Genomic DNA, 24596 nt, shown 5'->3' with positions numbered 1-24596 from the left:
AACATTAGTAATTTCTTTTTAGGGTACTTAATGTTGTAATCCCTCAGATAATATGACTTGGGTAGCACACAAAACTTATAATCTGGTATCATCATTAAAGCAAATAATGTAATTTAGTTGCTATGAAAGGCACAGAGCAGTCTCTTTGTAAAGCTTCTGGTAGCCTTGTCACATTGATTCAGTGTTTTGTGTATGATTTTAAAATTCTATTTATTGCATAGAAAGTTACGTTGTCTGAGGTGGTGTGTGCCTCTGTATTAAAGTTATTAAAAGTAAAGTTAACATTAGTATATACCTATACTAACAAAGTAAATACCTGTATTCTTATAAAAGTTGTTTTTGGTATTACTGAAATGGAAAAAAAGTTTTTTAGAATATCACATTACCTTCTGTTGACGCAATTAATTTGAATATAGTATGAACTTTTAACTGATTAATTTATTTTTTAGCGCAAGAATGATGAATTGGACGAGGAGCTTCTTGAAGCAATCGGACAGCTTCTAACAGCTAACCCAGATATATATACACTATGGAATATAAGGAGAGAGACACTACTACATTTCCAGGAATTCAGGTACATTGTGAGTAACATTAAGTATCTTAAGACTTTAATATGTTGCCACCTGAATCTGTTTTGTTACAGCCTTCAGCACATTTCATCATGGTGTCTACTGTTAATACCATACAATTGATGCTATTCTGATGTTTACTGTTGGTCATATACTGGTTTCTATCTTGACAAGTGGAATTTGATTTCTCACATTCAAGTATACATTTCTCTAAGATTGTTCTGTCTTTTGACACCTCTGTTTTTGAGTAATCAGTCTTCTGACTGGTTTGATGCGGTCCACAACAGATGCCTCTCCTGTGCCAACCTCTTCATCTCAGAATAGCACATGCAACCTATGTCTTAAATTATTTGCTGAATGTATTCCAGTCTCTGTCTTCCTCTACAGTATTTGCCCTCTACAGCTCCCTCCAGTACCCTGGAAGTCATTCCTGATGTCTTAACAGATGTCCTGTCATCCTCTCCCTTCTCCTTGTCAGTGTTTTCCACATATCTCTTTCCTCTCTAATTCCATGCAGAACCTCCCCATTTGTTAGCTTATCAGTCCTCCTAGTTTTCAACATTTGTCTGTATCATCACATCCCAAATGCTTCGATCCTCTTCTGTTCCAGTTTTCCCACACTCCATGTCTCACTACCACACAGTGCTGCGCTCCAGATGTTCAGTTTCAGAAACTTCTTCCTCAAATTAAGTCCGATGTGTGATATAGGTGATCATTTCATGTTCATTACTCTCCTGAATGCATTGAAGATTTAGAATAATACTAAAATACTTGTGTCACATATGACAGATACTGTGTGTAACCATGTAATATATATTTTGTGTTTTCTTTTATCACTCCAAGCATCTGTTGCTTTTTGCACACATGATTATCCAAAGTGATGTAATGCTTCCACTCCTTACAACTGCTGGGACATCAGACAAAGAGTGTGATGATCATTATTTTACAAATAATTAGCCTATTTTTGATCAGTTTTGTATTATCAGTGTCTAGGTATTTAAATTAGACTTTTTGTAACCAGTACTTTTATTTCATAACCTCTTTTGCTTTATAATGTGTGATTTGCTAGTGATTTTGAGGTACCAGTTTCTGTGTCTTTCAGTATTTCATCCAAATAATGTGAGACAAAATGGTAGACGTTGCACTAATGCATACAACAGAAATGAATTATTGCCCTAGCACTGATAATGTTATCATATTGTGCCATGGTTGTTCTGAAATTTACAAGAAGTTGGCATCTTGTCTAATACAACAGGATCAGTTGCACATCACCTTGAGAGAGAGCTCACAAGAGAGAGAAAAACAGATTTATGAGTTTGCCAAGAAGATTATTAAAATTTGTAAAAGCTGTTCTAATATCTTAAAAACATGAATTCTTCCCTTTTTGTCTGTATGTGATACTTTCAGATTGTCTGACATTTTTATGAGAACAGTGAGAGTAATGTGATACCTACAGTTACATGTCAGGTATTCGCATAGAAGGTTATTTGTAATTAACTTGTCAGTCATCATCATCAGTTGTCGGCTATATTAGCAGGTCCTTTGCGTCTCCATTTTCTGCAATCCATTGCTTCCTTCTTATGACTGCTGTATGTTGTACCATCCATCATGTCATCCAGTATCTGGAATCTCTTCCTTCCTCGCTTCCTTTTCCCTTCTACATAACCTTCTAAAACTGTTTTGATCAGTCCGTCATTCTTTCTTAATATATGCCCAATCCAATTTCTTTTTTTTCTCTTTATTACATCTAGTAACTGTCTTTTCTCTCCCACTCTTCTCAATATCTCTTCATTTTTTACTCTGTCCATCCAACTTACTCTTTCCATCCTCCGCCATGTCCAGATCTCAAAAGCCTCCAGCCTTTCTCTGTCTTTCTTCCTCCATAGTCCATGTTTCAGCGCCATATAGAAGAATACTGCACACAAGACATTTTATGAGTCTCTTCCTGAGTTCTCTGCCCAGACCGCTGCAGAAAATTCTGCTTTTCTTATAAAATGCCTCTTTTGCCATTGCTATCCTTGTTTTAATTTCTGTGGTGCACTTCCAGTCAGTGTCTATCCTGCTTCCAAGATACTTAGAATTTTGCACCTGTTCTAGTATTTCTCCATTCAGCATAATTTTTATTTCCTTATTTCCTCCTAGTGCCAATATTTTTGTTTTATTTGTGTTAATTTTCATTCCATATTTTTTTCTGTTAGTTTCAATGGTGTCCACCAAATCCTGTAACTCTTTTTTCCCTGTGGCTAGAAGGACCATGTCACCAGCAAACCTCAGACACCCTACTCTTCTTCCTCCAATTTTTACGCCTTTGTCATCTAGTGGGTATTGGTCAATTATATTTTCCAAGTAGAGGTTGAAAAGAGCATCCTTGTCTTACTCCTTTTCCTAGTCCGATCCAGTTTGTACTTTCTCCAATCACTTTAACTGAAACTTTTTGATTAAGATATAATGAGTTTACAAGTCTTCAGGTTTTCCAGTCCACTGTCTTTTTCCTCATTATAGTCGCCAGCTTGTCCCAAACCACATTGTCAGATGCCTTTTCTAGATCGATGAAGCACATATATAGTTCTCTTCCTTTTTCAATAAACCTTTCTCCCAAGATTCGTAGGAACCCTATTGCATCTTTGGTGCCCGTATTCTGTCTAAAGCCAAACTGCTGCTCGCCAAGTTTCTCCTCCATTAATTTTTCAAGTCTTTTATTAATTATTCTTAATATCACTTTGGGTGCTTGTGAAACGAGGCTGATTGTCCTGTGCTCGCTGCATTTCTTAGTTCCTTGTTTTTTCGGTAATGAAATCATTACTATTGTCGGAAAGTGCTCAGGCCATTCACCACTATCATATATTTTATTACATAATCTCAATATTTCTCTTATTCCATATTGGTTCAAGCATTTTAACATTTCTCCCAGTATCGTATCTATACCTACTGCTTTGCCATTTTTCATTGCAGCTATGGCAGACTTTACTTCTTCTGTTATAATGGTTGGTCCTTTCTCATCATCACTTACACTGTTGTGTGATTCAAGTTCCAGAGTTTCTGGTTTGCTATTTGTGTCCTATGGCTCTTTTAGATATTCTTCCCATCTCTGGAGGACATCGTCATGATCTTTGTACACTAATTCTTCGTCTTTACTCAAAATTTCCATAGTAGCACTTCCTGCTCTGTTTTGTTCCCATGTCATAGTCTTTACTTTGTTGTATAGTAGGTCATATCTTCCCTTCCTGTCCAGTTCTTCAATTTCGTCACATTCCTCTTTTAGCCATTTTTTCCTAGCCTGCTCTGTTTCTCTTCGCAGTTCATTATTTAACCTTCGGTATGTCTTTCTTGCATCTTCAGTGCACTTGTTTTTCAATTTTATTCTCTCCTCCATCTTGGAAATCATTTCTTGTGTGACCCATGGTTTTTATGGCCTTTTCCCTTTTACATATCCTATATTTTGCTGTCCTGCTTTAATGATTCCTTCTTTCAGCATATTCCAGTACTCGTAGGCATTATGAGGTGGTTCTTTGTCTCGTAATGTATTGAGAAACTCCCGAGACAGCATTTCTGTAATTTGTTCTTTGTTGGATCTTATCTTCTCTAGATCCCACTTCTTCACCATGGCCACCTTCTTCAGTTTTGTCATTCTTATTTCTATTTCTGCCATAAGTAAGTTGTGGTCAGTATTAATATCTGCACCTGGTAATGTGTGTACCTTCTTGATTCCATTCCTGTATCTTTCTTCTACCAGTATAAAATCGATTTGGTTTCTGTATTTATCCCCTGGTGATTTCCAAGTGTAGAGCCTCCTCTTGTGGTTCTTAAACCATGTGTTTGCTGCTGTCAGCTACCTTTCCCTGCAGAAGTCAATTAGCCATTCACCTCTATCATTTCTCTTTCCAAGACCATGACTGCCTACTATGTTTTCCTCTTTCCCTTTTCCCACAGTGGTGTTCCAGTCGCCAATTACTCTCTTGCAGCATTTTTTATTTTTGTTCATTAGTCTCTCTATTACATTATATGTTTCCTCTACAATGTGGTCATCATGTTCTGAAGTTGGCACAAACACCTGAACAATCAGTAAATCTTTTCGTGCTCCTTTCAGCCTTACTCCAATAACCCAGTCATTTGCATAGTCTACATATTCCACACATTTAGCCAATTCCTTTGTCATAATCATTCCTTTTACTTCTCCTCCTGAGTAGTACAACACATATTCATCTGACTGCAACTCCCCATGTCCATTCCATCTTACCCCAGCAACTCCTATGAGGTCCATATGATTCTTTTCCATCTCTCTTTTAAGGTTTTCTAGTTTTCCTGCTTGTAGCAGAGTTCTAACATTCCAGGTACCAATTCTTGTTTTGATTTTTTGCCTCCTTTCGAGTTGTGTGTTGTCGTGTCCCCCCCCCCCCCTCCCCCCCCTTGCCGGAGATCCAAATGGGATGGGGGACTATTTTACCTCTGGACACTGATTTAACATGAGAGGAAGCCATTTTTGTGCATAAAACGGAGACTGCATTATGCTTGTCAGTAACCTGCTCATAAACTGTGTAATTTAAAGCTGTAGTTAGCCGTGGAACAGTACAAAAACATAAAAATCTAAGAATGCTTTGCCTGATTAATTCTTCAACAATGGTTTTATATATGCCCATTTACAAGTTACTGAGTATTTGCTCTCAGTCTAAAGGTAGTTTAACTAGTCTATTATTGTGACTTGACAATAAACTTAATTATTTGTTTAACTTCTCATGGTTGGGATTCACAGTCATATAATATTTCTTAAAACACATTATGATGTCTTTTAAGAAATATTAATTATTTGTAGCTATCAGCTTGTGCTGCTATCAAACAAATATGTAAAACTGATTTCTTGGATTCATTGTGCTCTTAAGAAATATTCATTTTACATTTAAATTTTAAAGTAAAATGTTCGAATACTTGAATGGTTTGTTTTTATAATAAATGGAAGGAAAGTAGACTGCTTTATTTGTGTTTATGGAGATAAAAGGAAAAGAGAGAATAGTGTCTGGTGCTGGCAAACAGTCTGTTCTTTTCAAAAATCTGCAACAATTATCCCAGTCCACAAAAGATTTTGTAGACACACATGGAATTTAATCCAGGCTACTAGTGTAGCTTAGGGTCTAGACCAGAAACTCTGAATCAAGTATCACTGCATCAGTTTAGCAACAACTGATATGGAAACATAGCATGGTTTTCACCTATCAGCCCTAAACCAGCACATCAAGGAATCGTGATGTGAATTCAAGTTTAAATTGTAACAACAATTAAATTCTTGCTATGACATTGTTTAGCTTTTTAGTGTGTATAGTCCCACAGATTCACTACTTCTTTTTTGAAACAGTGATACACAGCATCTTTTTTAAAACAGTTTTGCTTTTCCCTAATAATTAATGGAATTTTCAGTGTGGAAGCAATAAAGAAATATATCATTCACATAATGCAAGAAAAACACAAAATCGCAGAGACTTATCTGGCTTTTGAGCTACCATTATTTACCCAGTGTAAGTAGAGGGAAGAAGTATTAGCTGAAAGGCTTTAAGCTGTGGGGAACAAAGAGATGATGAGGAGTTAATGAGTGGCACAATAGAGGGAGAGACAAGTGGTCCTCTGTCTGTGGAAGTCACAAAAAGAGAACTGAAAAGGATTAGGTTCGTAGGAGAAGTAGGATTGTGGGAGGAAGCATAATAAGTGCAAGATGGAGTGGTGGAGAAAATATCAGAGTGGAAAAGTGAGGGTGAAGGTATAAATGGGCATCACAGGACTCACAGTGCAATGCAGCCTTTTGCATATTGACATCTAATTGCATATTCTATTTAATTATACTTTCTTTTACTCAGACAGCAGAATTTTGCTGTGTTAACCCATTCCCAGATCTCTTTTAAGATGTTCTTGCTATAAAATGTGGAGACTGGACAAGTGAGTGGGGTGTTACACCAGAATTAAAGGTTGCATAAAGATATTCCATGCATTTAGTGCAGCAGTCAGTGTTCCATTTGATGAATGAAGGTCTCATATTAACATCCAGTTCATGAAATGAATAAAAATGATATCCAGCTTTAAGCACTTTTAATTGCTGATTTAATGAGAGCAAGTTTATGGGCCCCTAGTCACTTGCAACACTCACTGATGACTGAACTAACCATGGTTTCACACAACAAATAATATAATTTGTGTCCTCATGTCAAAAATAATGGGCTGGGAACACTACAGCTATTATTGAAATAACCATAAAGAAGACCAAATCAAGCCAGGTAGCAGTATGGATTCCTCATATAGATTCCACATTTTATCTTAAGCAAACAATTTTACTTTATGTATTACTATTAGTTTGGTGCATAAGTTTGTAGCATTTTTCCAAAAGTTTAATAAACACAACAGATACACATGGCACAGACTTTAGTCATCAATAATATAGTCTCCTCCACTATTTACAACCGTCTGCCACCACTTTTCAATTCCCCAACTGTAGAAACCACATGGTTTTGAAGCGGAGAACTTGCCGAGCCATGTTTGGAGCTTAATTTCATGCGGAAAGGAAGTTCCTTGAAGGTTGTTCGATAGAGAGCAGAAAAGGTGAGAATCTGAGGGCACAAGGTCAGGTGAATAAGGTTGGTGCAGTAAGACTTCCCAACCCAACTTCTCTATAGTGTTTTCTGTCAGTCTAGCAGAATGCAGGTGCACATTGTCAAGGAGTAACAACACTTCATGCAGTCTTTCTGGTCAGTTTTCTTGGATTGCTTCGGCAGGATGTCTCAGTTGTTGACTGTAAATACCACCAATGATGTTACACCTTAGGGAAGCAATTTGTAGTACACCACACCATTGCTGTTCCATCAGATACATAAAATTATCTTCTGTGAATGCTGCTTTTTTGTATCATCCATTCATTTCTTTCTCTTACATTAACACAAAGGCATCATTCCCCATAATGATCACAGTTCATCACAGTTGCTAGTTCTCGAGTACACCGACATGAATCATTTTGGATAAATGTATTTAGATCATCAAACTCTGAAGGTCTTCCTGAACATGGAGTCATTGATGTCAAAAAAATCCTCCTCAAAATGTGAACACCATTTTCTTGTCGTGCTGTGTTCAGTGGCATTATCCCTATACACGGCGCAAATGTTTCTGGCTGCCTTTGCTACTGTCAACCATCTGCTGAACTCATATAGATGAATACGATGGAAATGTTGTGATTTCTACATGACTACTCTGCAATTCACATTTAAGTGCTTGGCAGAGGGTTCATCGAACCACAATCATACTATCTCTCTACTATTCCACTCCCAAACAGCGAGCGGGAAAAACGAACACCTAAATCTTTCTGTTCGAGCTCTGATTTCTCTTATTTTATTTTGATGATCATTCCTACCTATGTAGGTTGGGCTCAACAAAATATTTTCGCATTCAGAAGAGAAAGTTGGTGACTGAAATTTCGTAAAAAGGTCTCGCCGCGACAAAAAACGTCTATGCTGTAATGACTTCCGTCCCAACTCGTGTATCATATCTGCCACACTCTCTCCCCTATAACGTGATAATACAAAACGAGCTGCCCTTTTTTGCACCCTTTCGATGTCCTCCGTCAATCCCACCTGGTAAGGATCCCACACCGCGCAGCAATATTCTAACAGAGGACGAACGAGTGTAGTGTAAGCTGTCTCTTTAGTGGACTTGTTGCATCTTCTAAGTGTCCTGCCAATGAAACGCAACCTTTGGCTCGCCTTCCCGACAATTTTATCTATGTGGTCCTTCCAACTGAAGTTGTTCGTAATTTTAACACCCAGGTGCTTAGTTGAATTGACAGCCTTGAGAATTGTACTATTTATCAAGTAATCGAATTCTAACGGATTTCTTTTGGAACTCATGTGGATCATCTCACACTTTTCGTTATTTAGCGTCAACTGCCACCTGACACACCATACAGCAATCTCTTCTAAATCACTTTGCAACTGATACTGGTCTTCGGATGACCTTACTAGACGGTAAATTACAGCATCATCTGCGAACAGTCTAAGAGAACTGCTCAGATTGTCACCCAGGTCATTTATATAGATCAGGAACAGTAGAGGTCCCAGGACGCTTCCCTGGGGAACACCTGATATCACTTCAGTTTTACTCGATGATTTGCCGTCTATTACTACAAACTGCGACCTTCCTGATAGGAAATCACGAATCCAGTCGCACAACTGAGACGATACCCTATAGCTCCGCAGCTTGATTAGAAGTCGCTTATGAGGAACGGTGTCAAAAGCTTTCCGGAAATCTAGATATACGGAATCAACTTGAGATCCCCTGTCGATAGCGGCCATTACTTCGTGCGAATAAAGAGCTAGCTGCATTGCACAAGAGCGATGTTTTCTGAAGCCATGCTGATTACGTGTCAATAGATCGTTCCCTTCGAGGTGATTCATAATGTTTGAATACAGTATATGCTCCAAAACCCTACTGCAAACCGACGTCAATGATATAGGTCTGTAGTTAAATGGATTACTCCTACTACCCTTCTTGAACACTGGTGCGGCCTGCGCAATTTTCCAATCTGTAGGTACAGATCTATCGGTGAGCGAGCGGTTGTATATGAGTGCTAAGTAGGGAGCTATAGTATCAGCGTAATCTGAAAGGAACCTAATCGGTATACAATCTGGACCTGAAGACTTACCCGTATCAAGCGATTTGAGTTGTTCGCAACCCTTAAGGTATCTACTTCTAAGAAACTCATGCTAGCAGATGTTCGTGTTTCAAATTCTGGAATATTCCATTCGTCTTCCCTGGTGAAGGAATTTCGGAAAACTGCGTTCAATAACTCCGCTTTAGCGGCACAGTCGTCGATAACAGTACCATCGACACTGCGCAGCGAAGGTATTGACTGCGTCTTGCCGCTTGTGTACTTTACATACGACCAGAATTTCTTCGGATTTTCTACCAAATTTCGAGACAATGTTTCGTTGTGGAACCTATTAAAGCCATCTCGCATCGAAGTACGTGCCAAATTTCGCGCGTCTGTAAATTTTAGCCCATCTTCGGGATTTCGCGTTCTTCTGAACATCGCATGCTTTTTCTGTTGCCTCTGCAACAGCGTTCGGACCTTTTTTGTGTACCACAGGGGATCCGTTCCATCTCTTACCAATTTATGAGGTATGAATAGCTCAATTGCTGTTGCTACTATATCTTTGAATTTGAGCCACATCTCGTCTACATTCGCATAGTCAGTTCGGAAGGATTGGAAATTGTCTTTTAGGAAGGCTTCTAGTGGCACTTTATCCGCTTTTTTAAATAAAATTATTTTGCGTTTGTTTCTGATGGATTTGGAAGAAATGGTATTGAGCCTATCTACAATGACCTTGTGATCACTAATCCCTGTATCAGTCATGATGCTCTCTATCAGCTCTGGATTGTTTGTGGCTAAGAGGTCAAGTGTGTTTTCGCAACCATTTACAATTCGCGTGGGTTCGTGGACTAACTGCTCGAAATAATTTTCGGAGAATGCATTTAGGACAATCTCGGAAGACGTTTTCTGCCTACCACCGGTTTTGAACAAGTATTTTTGCCAACATACCGAGGGTAGGTTGAAGTCCCCACCAACTATAACCATATGAGTGGGGTATTTATTTGTTACGAGACTCAAACTTTCTCTGAACTGTTCCGCAACTGTATCATCGGAGTCTGGGGGTCGGTAGAAGTATCTACTTCGACTTCACTACAAGATAAACCACTACTGACAGACACAAACACTCCACCACCAATTCTGCCTAATCTATCTTTCCTGAACACCATCTGAGACTTCATAAAAATTTCTGCAGAACTTATTTCAGGCTTTAGCCAGCTTTCTGTACCTATAGCGATATCAGCTTCTGTGCTTTCTATTAGCGCTTGAAGCTCAGGGACTTTTCCAGCGCAACTACAACAATTTACAACTATAATTCTGACTGTTCCTTGATGCAAGCACGTCCTGTAATTGCCAAGCACCCTTTGACATTGCAGCCCATCTCGCACTTTCCCGAGGCCTTCTAACCTAAAAAACCGCCCAGTCCACGCCACACAGCCTCCGCTACCCGTCAGATAGCCGCTGGAATCCAGAGAGAATTTCCTCAGATCCATAGCGACACACGTCATTAGTGCCGACATGTGCCACCACCTGCAGCTGGCTGCACCCTGTGCTCTTCATGGCATCCGGAAGGACCCTTTCCACATCAGGAATGACTCCTCCCGGAATGCACACGGAGTGCACACTGGATTTCTTCCCCTCCTTAGCTGCCGTATCTCTAAGGGGCCCCATTACGCGCCTATCATTGGAGCTCCCATCCGCTTGGCATTCCATTTACTAGTGACCATAGCTCCACTCACTATCTCCAAATGACAACTCAGATAGCAACAGGGAACTACAAATAAAAAATAACAATCAATAAATAAACCCATAGCAACCGGAATACCAACACGCAAAACGAAAATGCTATGAAGGGAGTGTGAATTTGCGTTTAGCTACAGTTTGGCTGTCATAATTCTTGCAGATGGATAGATGATTAGTTAACATGCCATGTAGAATGCTGTACACTAATTGCAGCTCATGTGGTGTATAAGGTTTCTGTTTCTGTGAGTGACCCTAGATTTTATAGGAAAGGAAATACCTGAGACTGGATTATGGTAGGAGACTGTAAGTGGGACTGAATGACAGATTTTACACGATTTGTCCACAAGGGACTGACCCATATGGCACGGTGTTGGGTATAGTGTTAATCCCAGGATGGACTAGAATATTTTGTAGGGTGAATGATGGAATGCTGCACTGGGTGATGAGGATAAGTTTGTAGGCAGGATATCCAACATCTTAACCTGTGAAATTGTGGGATAGAATGCTGAAATGAGTGATGAAAGTCGTATTTGGGGCTGGAAATTCCCCATCTTAGTGTTTGTGAAGATGGAGTTGAAGCCCTAGCCCTGGTGATAGATGTGATTGACTTTTTCAAGGCACTCTCACATGTTTACTACTAGTAATAGTAGTAGCTTTATTTGCCTGTAATAATTTTTACAAGTATATTGACTCTATCTTGGTATTGCAACCTCTTCGTTTTTTCTTTAGTGTATCTGTCTTACAACAGATGTTAATTGAAGGTATTCCATTGCACCCTGTTCTAAGCATCTTCTTTTATCCATTTGTATGTTCATCCAATTCAAGTTGCCATTCTCTTTCTGTGGTTCCTTCTGCATTTCCCTCTATAATTCTTTGTGTAGACAATTCTTCAATGGTATGTGTCCCAGGCAATATCTCTTTCCTTTTGCTGATCACTTTCAATAATCTTCTCTTTTCTACTATTTTTGTCATTACTTCTCCATTCTTAAGTTTGTCAGTTCACTTCACCTGAAGCATTCTTCTCCACTTCCACCTTTCAAAACTTTGTAAACATCTTTTTTCTTTCTTTTTAACTGTCAATGTTGCACTGCTATACAGCACTACAATCCAAGTATAACATTTAGCAAATATTTTCACCATCTCCATTGGAAATCTTCTCACTGTTAGTAACTGATTCACATTTTCAGATGATCTTTTTCCCATAGGTATCTTGTCCTTATTTCTTCTCTACAGCTTCTGTTCAGTGTCGGTAAACTTTCCATATACAAAGACGAATTTATTTGTCCTTTCTTTTTTCCCTTTAAGACTATGTTAACTGGCACTTTCTCTTTGCTCTTTCTCATCACTTTTGTTTTTCCTACATTTGTCTTCATTCAGTTTTCCTTGCCCCTTCTTTCAATACTCTTCAACATCTACTGTACCTCCTCAGAGTCTGTCAATACTGGGTGATCATTCTCAAATTTTATAGTCAATTACAGTGTGTCTTGCATCCTGTGTATCCTTACGTATCCGTTCTTTTCCATATATATTGCATTACTTCAGTAGAAGTTAGCATTCTTGTCTTATACCCCTTCTGATGCTCATCGTGTTCGTCTCCTTACTCTCTACTCATCACTTTTTGCTTTGTGTCATCTCCTTTATCAGCCTTCTATCATTCCATTCTATATCAGCATTTTTTTAAATTCTTAGCCTTAGAGTCCAGTTGATTCCATCAAATGCCTTCTCCCAGTTGATAAAACAAATGTACACCTTTTTGTTAACTTCTGTCATTCTGTCTCCAATTTCCCTCAGACAATCTATAACATCTCTTGCTCCTTTTTGAACCCAAACTACTCCTTAATATGACACTTATTACAGCCTTAATAACAACAAAAATAAGAAAATAATCACTTTTTTGACAATGTAATGAAATTGGATTGATAATAAAATCCACTCACCAAGTGGTGGCAAGAGAACACACACATAAAAAAAGGTTTTATGTATCAAGCTTTGGGAATCAGTTGCTCTTTTTCCAGCAGAAGGGTTGAAGGGGAAAGAAGAAGGGTGAAGGGAAATGACTGGAGAGGTTTAGGTAATGGGGCAGAGGTTGGAAAAGTCACCCAAAACCCCAGGTCTGGGCAGACTTACTGGATGGGATGACAAGGGAAAGATTTTATTACAGCCTTTGTAGCATGAGTGATAAAACTAATTGTTCTGTGGTCTTTGAATTCTTTTGCATTGCAGTTTTTAGGTAAAGATACTGGAAAGATCTTAAGTAGTTTTTGAGCCAAATTTCTGTGTCATAAATTCTGTTTACTGCCTTTAAGAAAACAAAAATGACATAATACATAAATACAGGCATTTACATACCTATAGGTTTATTTTGACAATGATTGATAGGTAATTGGCCATGGCCTTTTCTGAATATGAGGGTAACCACTGCTACCTTGTTCAGTTTATCCCTAGTGCACGACATTGTTTACAGACAAGTTATTTAATAACGCAAAAGGCTAATGATACACTGCTCATTAGTTTCTCACTCCCAGTCACTACTTACACTACATACTATCAGTTGACATCAGGACCACTGTGATGATGCTTGGTTTCCATTTCATGCACCACACTTTCCCCGTTGGTAGTCTGGAAAGTTTGAGTCAGCATACCTCTATAATGAATAAGATGATGTGCTCACAAAGAGGATAAGGTATTAGTATTGTACATTGCATAGTTTTGAGAGTAATATTGTCCAGAATAAAAATAAAAAAAACAGAAGAGAAAATTATATTGTATAAGTGTAGTGTAAAATGGTAAATGTTTTATGATTATTTACTTATTTGTTGCATTCTTTTGCCTAAGCAATCCTTCTCTGTATAGAATGTATTCTTTAACAGGTACTTTGTAAGTATCTTTATTTTAACAATCTCTGTGGAAAATTTATTGTACAGTTTTATTCCTTGCTAGAAGATGCTGCTGTGAGTTTTAAGTTTATTCATTCTTGGTAAATGTAGGTTCATTCTAGATCTTGTTCCATAGTTATGTAATGAGTTATTAGTGCAGTAATTTATCAGTGTTATTTTTGATGTGCATAACTGATTGGTAAATAGACTCATAAAGTGTAGTTAAAAGCTACAGTGTTTTGAACAGATCTTTATAATGAGCTTGATAACCATTTTTGGTTATTATTCTTATTCCCATTTTCTGTAGTGTGAAAACTGTGTCCATACTACATGAAACTTTTCACCAAAAATGAATTCCACAGCTGAAAACTGAGTGTACATATGAAAAGTATGTAACTCAAATGCAATGGCTGTTAAACACTAATGACAGAACTGTAAGTGCATGGCATTTTGTTTACAAATATCTTTGTGTGTCCACACCACTTCAACTGAGAATCAGTATTCATTCCTAGAAATTTTGTGTTTATAACACAGTCTATTATAGTACAATCTAAATTTAATTTCACAGTATCATTTTCACTCTTCAAACCGAAACTCATTATATTCATTTTCTTTATATTCACTATCACTTTAAAAGATAAATTAAAACAATTATCTGTGTCAGTCACTTCGTATTTATTCCCTTGACATATGTCAAGGGCTTATAACCCCACTTTCAGGTGGATCAGTGGATTACAGTACATTTTTGATTAATGGATGTAGTCACTTGTCTGCTTTGAGCTTCATTTAACTACAAATAAGGTATAATCAGCACCTGTTAATGTAATATGGCACAAGGACTACAAATTTTAAACATTAACAAAGCTACATACACTATTATCCAACAAAAATAATCCTTAGGTTTCTCATAAATACACATTTTCATTTTCACATGTCACATAAACATGAACCAATAACATAAACAGTCCAGAGACTGTACGGATGTAGAGATAGTGTCTTGCAAGTCAAAGAACATTCATTATTAGCTAACATGGCATTTCAAATTTATAGGTAACAAATATATAATTCTTTAGTTCTTTACAATCTTTTTACTTATGCATATAATTATTGCAAAAAACGAAAATCTGAAAGTTAAAAAATGGAAAACTTACCAACCTAATTTGATCATATTACACTGAAGTGACAATAGTTATGGGATAGTGATATGCACATAGATGGAGGGCAGCAGTATGACATACACAAGGTATAAAAGGGCACTGCATTGGCAGAGCTGTCATTTATACTCAGGTGATTCGTGTGAAGTGGTTTCTGACGTGACTGTGGCTGCACATTTGGAATTGACAGACTTTGAATGTGGACTGGTAGTCGGACCTTGACACACAGGACATTCCATTTCAGAAATCATTGGGGAACTCAATTTTCCAAGATCCACAGTGTCGAGAGTGTGCTGAGAATACCAAGTTTCAGCCAATACCTTTCACCGTGTACAACACAGTGCACAATGGCCTTCACTTAATGACCAAGGGCAACAGTGTTTGCATAGAGCTGTCATTACTAACAGACAAGAAACACTGTGTGAATTAACTGCAGAAAGCAATATGGGATGAGTGACAAACATATCCATCAGGACAGTTTGGCAAAATTTGATATAATTGGGCTATGGCAGCATACGAATGATGCGAGTGCTTTGCTAACACAGCATGACATCGCCAGCAGTGGCTTTCTTGGACTCTTCATCATGTTGGTTGGACCCTGTACAACTGGGAAACCTTGGCCTGGTCAGATGAGCTCCAATTTCAGTTGGTAAGAGCTGATGATGGGGTTAAAGTATGGCACAGACTTCACGAAGCCATGGACCCAAGTTATCAACAAGGCACTGTGTAAGCTGGTGGTAACTCCAAAATGGTATGGGCTGTCTTTACGTGGATAATTGACTGCAAATGGTTATTTTTGGCTACTTGGAGATCACAATTGATTTTTTATGGATGACAATGCACTGTGTCAACACACCGCAGTTGTTTACAATTGGTTTGAAGAACATTCTGGACAACTTGAGCAATTGATTTGGCCCCCCAGATCTCCCAATATGAATACCATCAAACATTTATGGGACACAATCAAGAGGTCATTTCACGCATAGAATTCTGCAGCGGCAACACTTTCACAATTATGGACAGTTTAGAGGCAGCATGGCTCAATATATCTGGAAGGGACTTCCAACAACTTGTTGAATCCATGCCACATTGAGTTGCTGCACTACTCTGGGAAAAAAATAGGTCTGACACAGTATTAGGAGGTATCCCATGACTTTTGTCACCTCAATTTAGTTTGTTATATTTTGGGTTGGTGTTTTACATGTTGTTTTATGATTTTGTTTATTCAAAATAGATAGTAGCAAAAGTCATGGTACACCATCTTGTATGTGTGAGGAAACTCCTAAAAAAGTTAACTGCCACTGTATCAGATTTGCCATTGAGTGTGTCATGTCTCTGATCCTGTCTCTGTTTTGTGTTGGGGATAAACTTTTCAAGTTGTTCATAAAGGTTCTGCTTGTGTCCTTTCTTTTTTCTATGAAGTGGTATTAGATTATTTATCTGCATTTCAAAAGTGTGTCCTGCATCATTAATGTGAATAGTTATGGCAGATTTACTGAGAGTGCTGTACCTAAATGTGTTTATGTGTTCTTAAAGTGTAGTTTGGAAGCTTTGTGCAGTCTGAGCCACATACTGTACTGGACATTCATTACACTTTAGCCTGAGTAGGAAAATTTGTCATCTTGGATTTTATGTTGTGTGGCAGCCTACTATATAATTTATTGGTGGTGAATAAAGGAACTCTTACATTCATGGCTTCAGTACATTAGCAATTTTCTGTGGACTGGCACCATGGTAGGGAAGGCGTACTGTCCTAGTCTCTGTCTGATTGATGTTCTTATTTTTGTTTCTGTGTATTCATTTCTATACACTCTCATTCATTTTGTGTATGAGTGCTGATTGAAAACCATTTGCAGCTGCTATTTGTTTAATTACTCCATTTTCATTTTGAGCATTTAATTGCTCAGTGGTATTCTGTGTGCTCTGTGCAACATAGAACTATATGCTGCTAATATGTGTGATTGAGGGTGGCTCAGTAAGTAGACTGTTAGAAAGAGAAATCAGTGGCAGAAAATGCAGCACATTTGAAAGGTGTTTAAAACAAGTTGTTACTTTTGATAGTTCGGTAGGGGAGTGAATGGAGGAAAGTGTAGTTACCAGAATGAGCTGAGCGCATCAGCTGGCAGTGATACTGCCATGCCTACCCAGAGCATGTTATATTGGCATCCTGTATAAGCTGTTGGTGAAATAGCATGAGGTTATGGGAAGCAAGAAGCAGGAAGTGACAATGTTAGATTTGCATTGTTAATGCAAGTAATACCCTAATCTCTCTGTTGAAGTAAATAAAATGCAGTTGCTTGTTAGCTGTTCCTGTTGCTGGCTGTTTTGTAATACTATGAGCAAAAGTAGAAATCATTGTGCTATTACTGAATGCAAAAGTGCTTCATATAAAACTATGGATGCCATTCATCATTGATTTCCAAAAGCTAGTGAACTACAGTGCAAATAGGAGTCATGGTGCAAAAGTGCTGACCTGATTAATGTGAGTAATGCAAGGATTTGTTCAGATCATTTCCTCCCTGGATAGAACAGGACGTAAAAAAATGAGCATCTGGGGTTGTCTCTGAGAAGAAAATTAAAGGGTGATGATGTGCCATCACAAAAAATTCCAGATTGGCATGGAGGTGCATTCAAGGTTATCACAAGCATCAGTAAGAAGGACAATGTACTAAAGTACAGGTACATGCCAGAAATTCATTCTCTTTAGAAACACATTTCTGTGTGTTATCGGTTTTGGGATCATTTGCTCATTAATTTTTTTATGGCTGTTACAAAGTTTTCCTTTTGACAACAACAACAACAACTACGATGATGATGACGATGATGATATTGCTGATAATGACGATGATGATGATAATAATGATGTTATTGTAAAAAAGATTTGTTTTATTAACAGATAACATAAGCAAGAGATTACGAACGTGAAGATTCCAAAAAAGAGTGCTGTCTGCTTTATCAAAACAAAACAAAACAAAAAAACTATATTTTATCAGTTGACCAATACAGAGGTTCTTCTTGATATAGACATCACTGCTAAAGAGGAAATAGATTAAAAACTGAAACACAACTGTTGAGGAAAGAAAACTATGGTAACAAAGTTTATGAATGCCAGGTGTTTGAAGTATGCTATGGAAGTAAATAGATATGCTTCTGCAATAAAACAACAAATTAGACATATTGTAAATAGCATTTTGTCTCAGTGTTTTACACTAGGCTAGATTCAATCTCTACTTAGTAACAAAAAGAGAGTGAAGTGGAGCCCAACGATATTGCTGATTCTCTCATCTTAAGGGCTTCCTCACCCAAAGTTCACACATACTTATGGAAAAAGCACTACCCTTTTCCTTGCCAGTCAACACTTCAGAAATTGGCCAAACAGTTCAAATGGAGACCTGGAATTCTAAAAGAAGTGCTGGATCTTATGATAGATTGACAAAAACATTCAAACCTCTAGAGAAAAAAGGAAAAATTTGTGGTAAGATCTTATGGGACCTAACTGTGGAGGTCATTAGACCATAAGCTTATACACTACTTAATCTAACTTAAACTAAGGACAATGAGGAGGGGGGGAGGGGGGCGTGTGGACCGTGACAAGATGCCCCAGACCGTGTGGCTACCCTGTGCGGCAGAGAGAAAATAGGAGTCCTATGTTTTGACGAGATGAATATAGATGGTTGCGCCTTCTAGGATTCATTAGACAATGTAATTTTAGAACCAAAGAAAAACATTACAGTGGTAATGGTTCATGGTTTGTTGTCATCATGGAGACAGCCTGTATATTTTGACATCAGTAGTACGTGACTAGTGAGTTACTCCTGAACATAAAGCAGTTGGAAGTAGTTGAAACCCAAATTGCAGCAGTAATTTGTGATATGGGAACCAACAACTCGAAGGTCTAGAAGGAGCTTGATGTTTCCACAACAAAAACATGCTTTCCAAACCCTTTGGACCCAGTGAGAAGTGTATGGATCTCCTGTGATGGCCTACATTTGCTTAAATTACTTAGAAACCATGATAGAATAACTCTGCCCAACATCACAGTCTTGAACAAGAAGCTTTTTGAAAATCTTTTAGCAATGCAGAACAAGGATTTAAGCATCATATATAACATTACAGAGCTTGACATAGAAGTAGAAGGGATTCATAATCTCAGTAAACTCTCTCTGTGAACTTTACAGTGCCATTGAGAGTATGAGAGCTTCATACATGTTGCCTTCCAGGCTAAATCAAGATTGTTTTGAGAATTTTTTTCTAAAATTCATGGTCATGGTATATTTTACAGCAACCCAACAACTTTCAAAGTGAAAAATAGAATTTGGCTTCTAAAACTGCCTGGAAATACAGAGATGTCTGCTTGTTGGCTACCGTATCTATTATAGATAGACTAGTGAGGTGCCGCGACATATTTCTCTAACAGAAGGAAACTGAACAGGACTTCATAAAATTAACCACAAATGAAAATATGATAGCTGATTTGGACTGCACTAATTTCAGTGAGCAAGAAGTAGCACTGTTGCAGTTTCTTGGTGCTGAACCAGTAACCAGTGATGACTGAAATATATTGCAGGTTACACAGCATTTAAATGCAAGCACATTGACAGTTTCTTGGATTCTGTCTCAGAGAAACTTCATCTGGATTGCATAAATGGTAATGACTGGATCTCCACAATCTCCAGAGGTGGGCTCACTTCTCATTCAGCTGGCTGGGAGGGTTGGTGGTGGGGGGGAGGGGGGGGGGGGGGAGGAGAATGCAAAAGACTATAACTGAGGTCACAATTAAAATTTTGCAAGGAAAATGGTCTTGTCAGACCAACAGATAACTCTAGAAACAGTACATCACCTTAGACTGACACATGAATGTGATTCTGAGGAACAATTCCACATTTGAAGAAAACTACTCTGTAGAAAACGTGATCTACAAAATACTCCTGTTCCCAACAATTGCCAGAAGTTATCACTAGTTGTCACCAATTTATTCAGAAACATCCCCCTAGATGAAGCAGTGGAAGCTATTAAACCCAATTTTATAAAACAAAATACTTTCAATGTCTGAAACTATTGAATTCATTGACTTAGTTTAAATGTTACTAAATTAAAACTCTTTCACTTTCATTGATAAAGTATAGAAACAACCAAATGGTTTAGAATGGGCTTTGACATATCTGGGACCAGTATCTTCCTACACCACCTTAAGCAAAAATTATTTATTAGCAGTGTACCATGTCTACAACACATTAAGTTTTACAAAAGATATGTGGATGACACTTTATTAATAATTAATAATTATTAATAAATTAGGAAGAAGCTGATGCACTAATTGAATTATCAGCAGCATGTGCAAGAATATTTAGTTTGCATGTGAAGTTGAAAGTCAGAATATAATAAACTTTTTATATCTCACCATAACCAGAAAATGCAGTGAACATGTGTGTAGCATTTACATAAAACACACTACAATGGATATAAGCAGTGCATCTTCCTGTTCAAAATGAAAATGGAGTAATTAAACAAATAGTAGCTGCAAATAGTTTTCAACCTGCACTCATTGACAAAATGAGCAATAAGCTTAGGGAATGAACAGACAGGAACAAAAGTAAGAACAACCATCAGAGACCAGGGCAGTATGCCTTCCCTACTGTGGTCCGTTTCACAGAAAACTGCTAATGTATTGAGCCCATATAATATAAGAGTTGCTTTCTGCACCTCCAATAAATTATGTAATGAACTGCCACATGACACAATACTCAGCAAAGACAAATTTACCAGTTCTGTTGTTTACAAGGTAAAGTGCAAAGAATGCTCTGCACAGTATGTGGGTGAGATAAGACAAAGCTTCAAAACTACATTTAAAGTCATATAAATGCATTTAGGTACAACACTCTCTGTAAACCTGCCATAACAACTTGAAATAATGACACAGGACATGCTTCTGACAGCACAGATCTAATAATACTCTGAAGACCACAAACAGAACCTCTACGAACATCTGAAAGCTTTATTCACAACACAAAACATTTGCAGTGACAAATCTGAGGCAATGGCAATGCTCCTCAAGCATGCTAGACAATGCACCATAACATTTTTTAGTATCTATTTTTGAGTGACCTAAATCATAAAACAGTTCTCAAATTACAAAAACAAAACAAAACAAACTGCATGTTATCTTTTGTTCCGAGCCATACAGCTTGTATAGTAAACAGATCTGATAAGATTAGTTTTATAAGTTTTTAATTTTTTTAATTTTCAGGTTTTTATACTTTGCAATAATAATCATCTTAATCATACAAACCTACTACGCTGTTGTAGCAGGCAGAGAGGTGATTCTCTGATATGGCATGTCCCATGTGGTGGATAAGAGTCCTCACTGGCTTGCCAGTAGACTTAAGCAAAATAAAACAGCTCCCACAGACCAAATGCAAAACAGTCTCTACAGTTAACAACTGGAATTGTAATTTGGAGCTTGCTCCATCCAAGGTTGATTATCTCTGAAAGTCAAGCATGGAGGGAAATCTTTGAAGGAAAAAGCTACCACTTGGCACTTGGATATGATGGGCAGTCACTTAACATGGATCATCTGAAAATAATATCAAAATTTAAATTTGAGACAGGACAGATACACTAAATAGCAACACACAACATAAATTCCATCATACAACCAGGGAAGCTCAACATTTTGACAGATGAAATGGATCACAAAGGGATTCTTATAACTATACCTCAAGAAACAAGAGGAATTGATCAGGAACCAATAGAATCACAAGGATTTAGAATTTATAAAGGAATCCCAGGAAAAATAATAATGAAGTAATGTCCACAATTCATAACTGGATTTGTGGTCAGTCTCAACATAATTGAATCCATAACAGAATTAAAATCACAGTCTCCCACACTATCAATACTAACTATAAAAGCTGCAAATGCAGTATACACAATAATAAGTACCCATGTCTCAACTAACGATAAAAATAATAAAGAAGAACATAGAGAAGATGTGGCTGGATTTTGGGAGCTTTTAGATAAAACAACAACAAACATAAATAAAAATCACCCCAAAAATTTTATTGGACATTTTAATGCCTTGTTAGGAAGGGAAAAGAGATGTAGAGAGATAATAGGGAAATGGCCAGCACAAGAAACAACAAACATATATGGCATGAGACTAATGGAATTTTGCAGAAACCATGACATGATCTCAATGTCAACATAATTCAAGAGAAGACCAAATAGGCACAAAACTTGGAACCTATAGACTGGTGAAAAAGGAGAATGGCAACTGGCTCATTTCTATATGGACAAAAATTACCCTAGGGAAATCTACAGTGTGAAAGTTCTGAGAGAGGCAAATACTGGATCAGATCATTACACGATAAAAATAAAAATTAATTTCACCCCATTGACAAAGAAGAAAAATCTCATCCCAAAAAAAGAGAACCTACGACCCTCACAAATTAATAAGTAACTAAGAATATAAAAAAAAAACAGACAAAGAATATAAAAGATATAAAAGTAACTGATCATTTAGAGGAAATATTTCCCCAGTTGAAACAAATAGCTGAACAGGTAGCCTCAGTAAATCCTAGCAAAAAACATCAATGGTGGAACAATGAGTGTGCTAAAGCTATGGTAGATAGACACCGAGTCTGGTTAAGATATCAGAGTCATAAAACATAAGAATCACACTTGAAACTCGTAGAACAAAGAAACATGCCCCAAAAAATAAAGAGAAAGGTTACATGTCATATGAAGAAGATATACTTCTAATGATGGTACCAAAGCGAGAAGATCCCCCAGAATTATGTTAGATATATGCAGATACCCCTATTAAAATACCAGCAGAAAATATAAACCCATCCACAATTCATGAAGTCTACAAAGCTTTAAAAGAGCTCAAAAACTACAAAGCAAGTGGAGAAGGTCAAACATTCATAGAACTTTTGAAATATGCAGCAGAACCAGTGAAGATATCATTACACCAATCCATAGTGAAAATGTGGAACAAGGAAGAACTACCAGAACATTGGACTACTGCTGTAATGCATCTATTACACAAAAAGGAGACAAATCAAATCCAGACAACTATAGAGGAATTTACCTTTTGGATATCATATATATAGCCATGTCAAGAATTCTGTACTGTCATTATATTGGTGAACTTGAACTGGAACTAGAAGAGGAAGATTCAGACCATGGAGAAGAACAGGTAATCAGTTTGGAATTGGTAAAGGGTTACTTGGCTCGTGATTAATGGAATTTTGCCGAAGCCATGACATGGTCTGAGAGTCATGTATTGATTGATCAGGAACACAAAAACAACAAACCTTTACTTAACTCTAACAAATACCAAATCCAAAGTAAATGTCAGTTATGATTTGAACAGGGTTAAGACAGAGAGATAGTTTATTGCCATCACTTTTCAACTTTGCTCTAGAGTACATGATGAGGGAATGGTACAACGAAAATCCAAAAAACATAAGAATTTGAACCAAGAAAGATCAAATTGTTTGGTATTCACAGATGACTTAGCAATGCTAGCTAATAACATTCAAGAAGTCAGAAATCAAATAACTAGCCTAAAAAATACCGCAGAAAAATAGGACTCTAAATATCATTTGGAAAGAATGAGTAATGGTAGCAGATCCACTAGTAACCAACCATATAGCAGTCAATAACAGCAAAGTAAAAATAGTGAAATAGGTTGAATACCTAGGAGAAATTATAACATAAAACTTGGATGAGAAACATGTTTGGCAAGAAAGAACTAGTAGAATGATAAAAGCTCAAAAAATAATACAGTCTACATACAATAAAAATATATGTCAGTTAAAACTAAATTAAAACATTACAAGAGAAAACAGAGGTGAGAAACTGAAATGCTTTTCATAGCCACTCAGAAAAGCAGAATTGACAAGATCCTAAAGGTAGAGAGAAGAATATATAACTTATGTAAATAAGAAACATCAAAAAGATGGAAAAGCTGGACCATGTGAAATGAAATGGTGGCTGGCAAAATGGAGCCTATTGCAGATAATATATGAGAAAAAAAGATCTCTTTTCATGGTGACATTATGAGGACACCAGAAACCAGATAACCAAGAAAAATTATAGAGAAACTTTGGATCATGAAGCAACAGTTAGGGTGGATAAAGGAAATCACGGAAAATATGAAAGAGCTAGAGTTAACCCTGTACAACTTGGAAAAAAAAGGAAAAAAAAAACACACACTAAAGGAACTGAAAAACATAAAAAATAAGATATAAAACCAGAATAGCAAACAACAAACAATAAAAATGGTATTTACAGATGAGTAATGGCAAAAAAGATCAGAATTAATGAAAAGATATTGAGCAGTTTGGAAAGATAACTTAATAAAGAAAGTGACCAGAAAAAGATTGACTGAAGTGATCCGATGAGACCGTAAAAGCAGAAGAAGAAGAATAATCTTAAGCAAAAACATTGTAAAGATATAAACAATTATGTATCTGTTATCTGTATATTTGATTCACAGTGTAAACTAGTAATGAATGCTCTTTGACTTACAAGGCACTGTAACTACATCTGTACAATCTCTGGACAGTTGGTTATTGGTAGCGGCAGGAAAATTCCGCAAAAATGAAACACGAAAAATAAAGCAAAATTGGTA

The 24596-nt window shown here is 37.2% G+C and overlaps 1 protein-coding gene across 1 annotated transcript in view; it reads left to right on the top strand.

The window, feature by feature from the left end:
* The window catches only part of LOC126325768 (geranylgeranyl transferase type-2 subunit alpha), a 90330-nt gene that overhangs the window by 16312 nt on the left and 49422 nt on the right, over positions 1-24596 (top strand). Inside the window, exon 3 of the mRNA XM_049995277.1 lies at positions 450-574. Coding sequence (XP_049851234.1) covers positions 450-574 — 125 coding nt within the window. The remainder of the gene's footprint in view (positions 1-449; positions 575-24596) is intronic.

Source organism: Schistocerca gregaria, chromosome 2 (genome assembly GCF_023897955.1).
Source record: "Schistocerca gregaria isolate iqSchGreg1 chromosome 2, iqSchGreg1.2, whole genome shotgun sequence".
Taxonomy (NCBI): Eukaryota; Metazoa; Arthropoda; class Insecta; order Orthoptera; family Acrididae; genus Schistocerca; species Schistocerca gregaria.
This window is presented reverse-complemented; position numbering and strand designations above follow the sequence as displayed.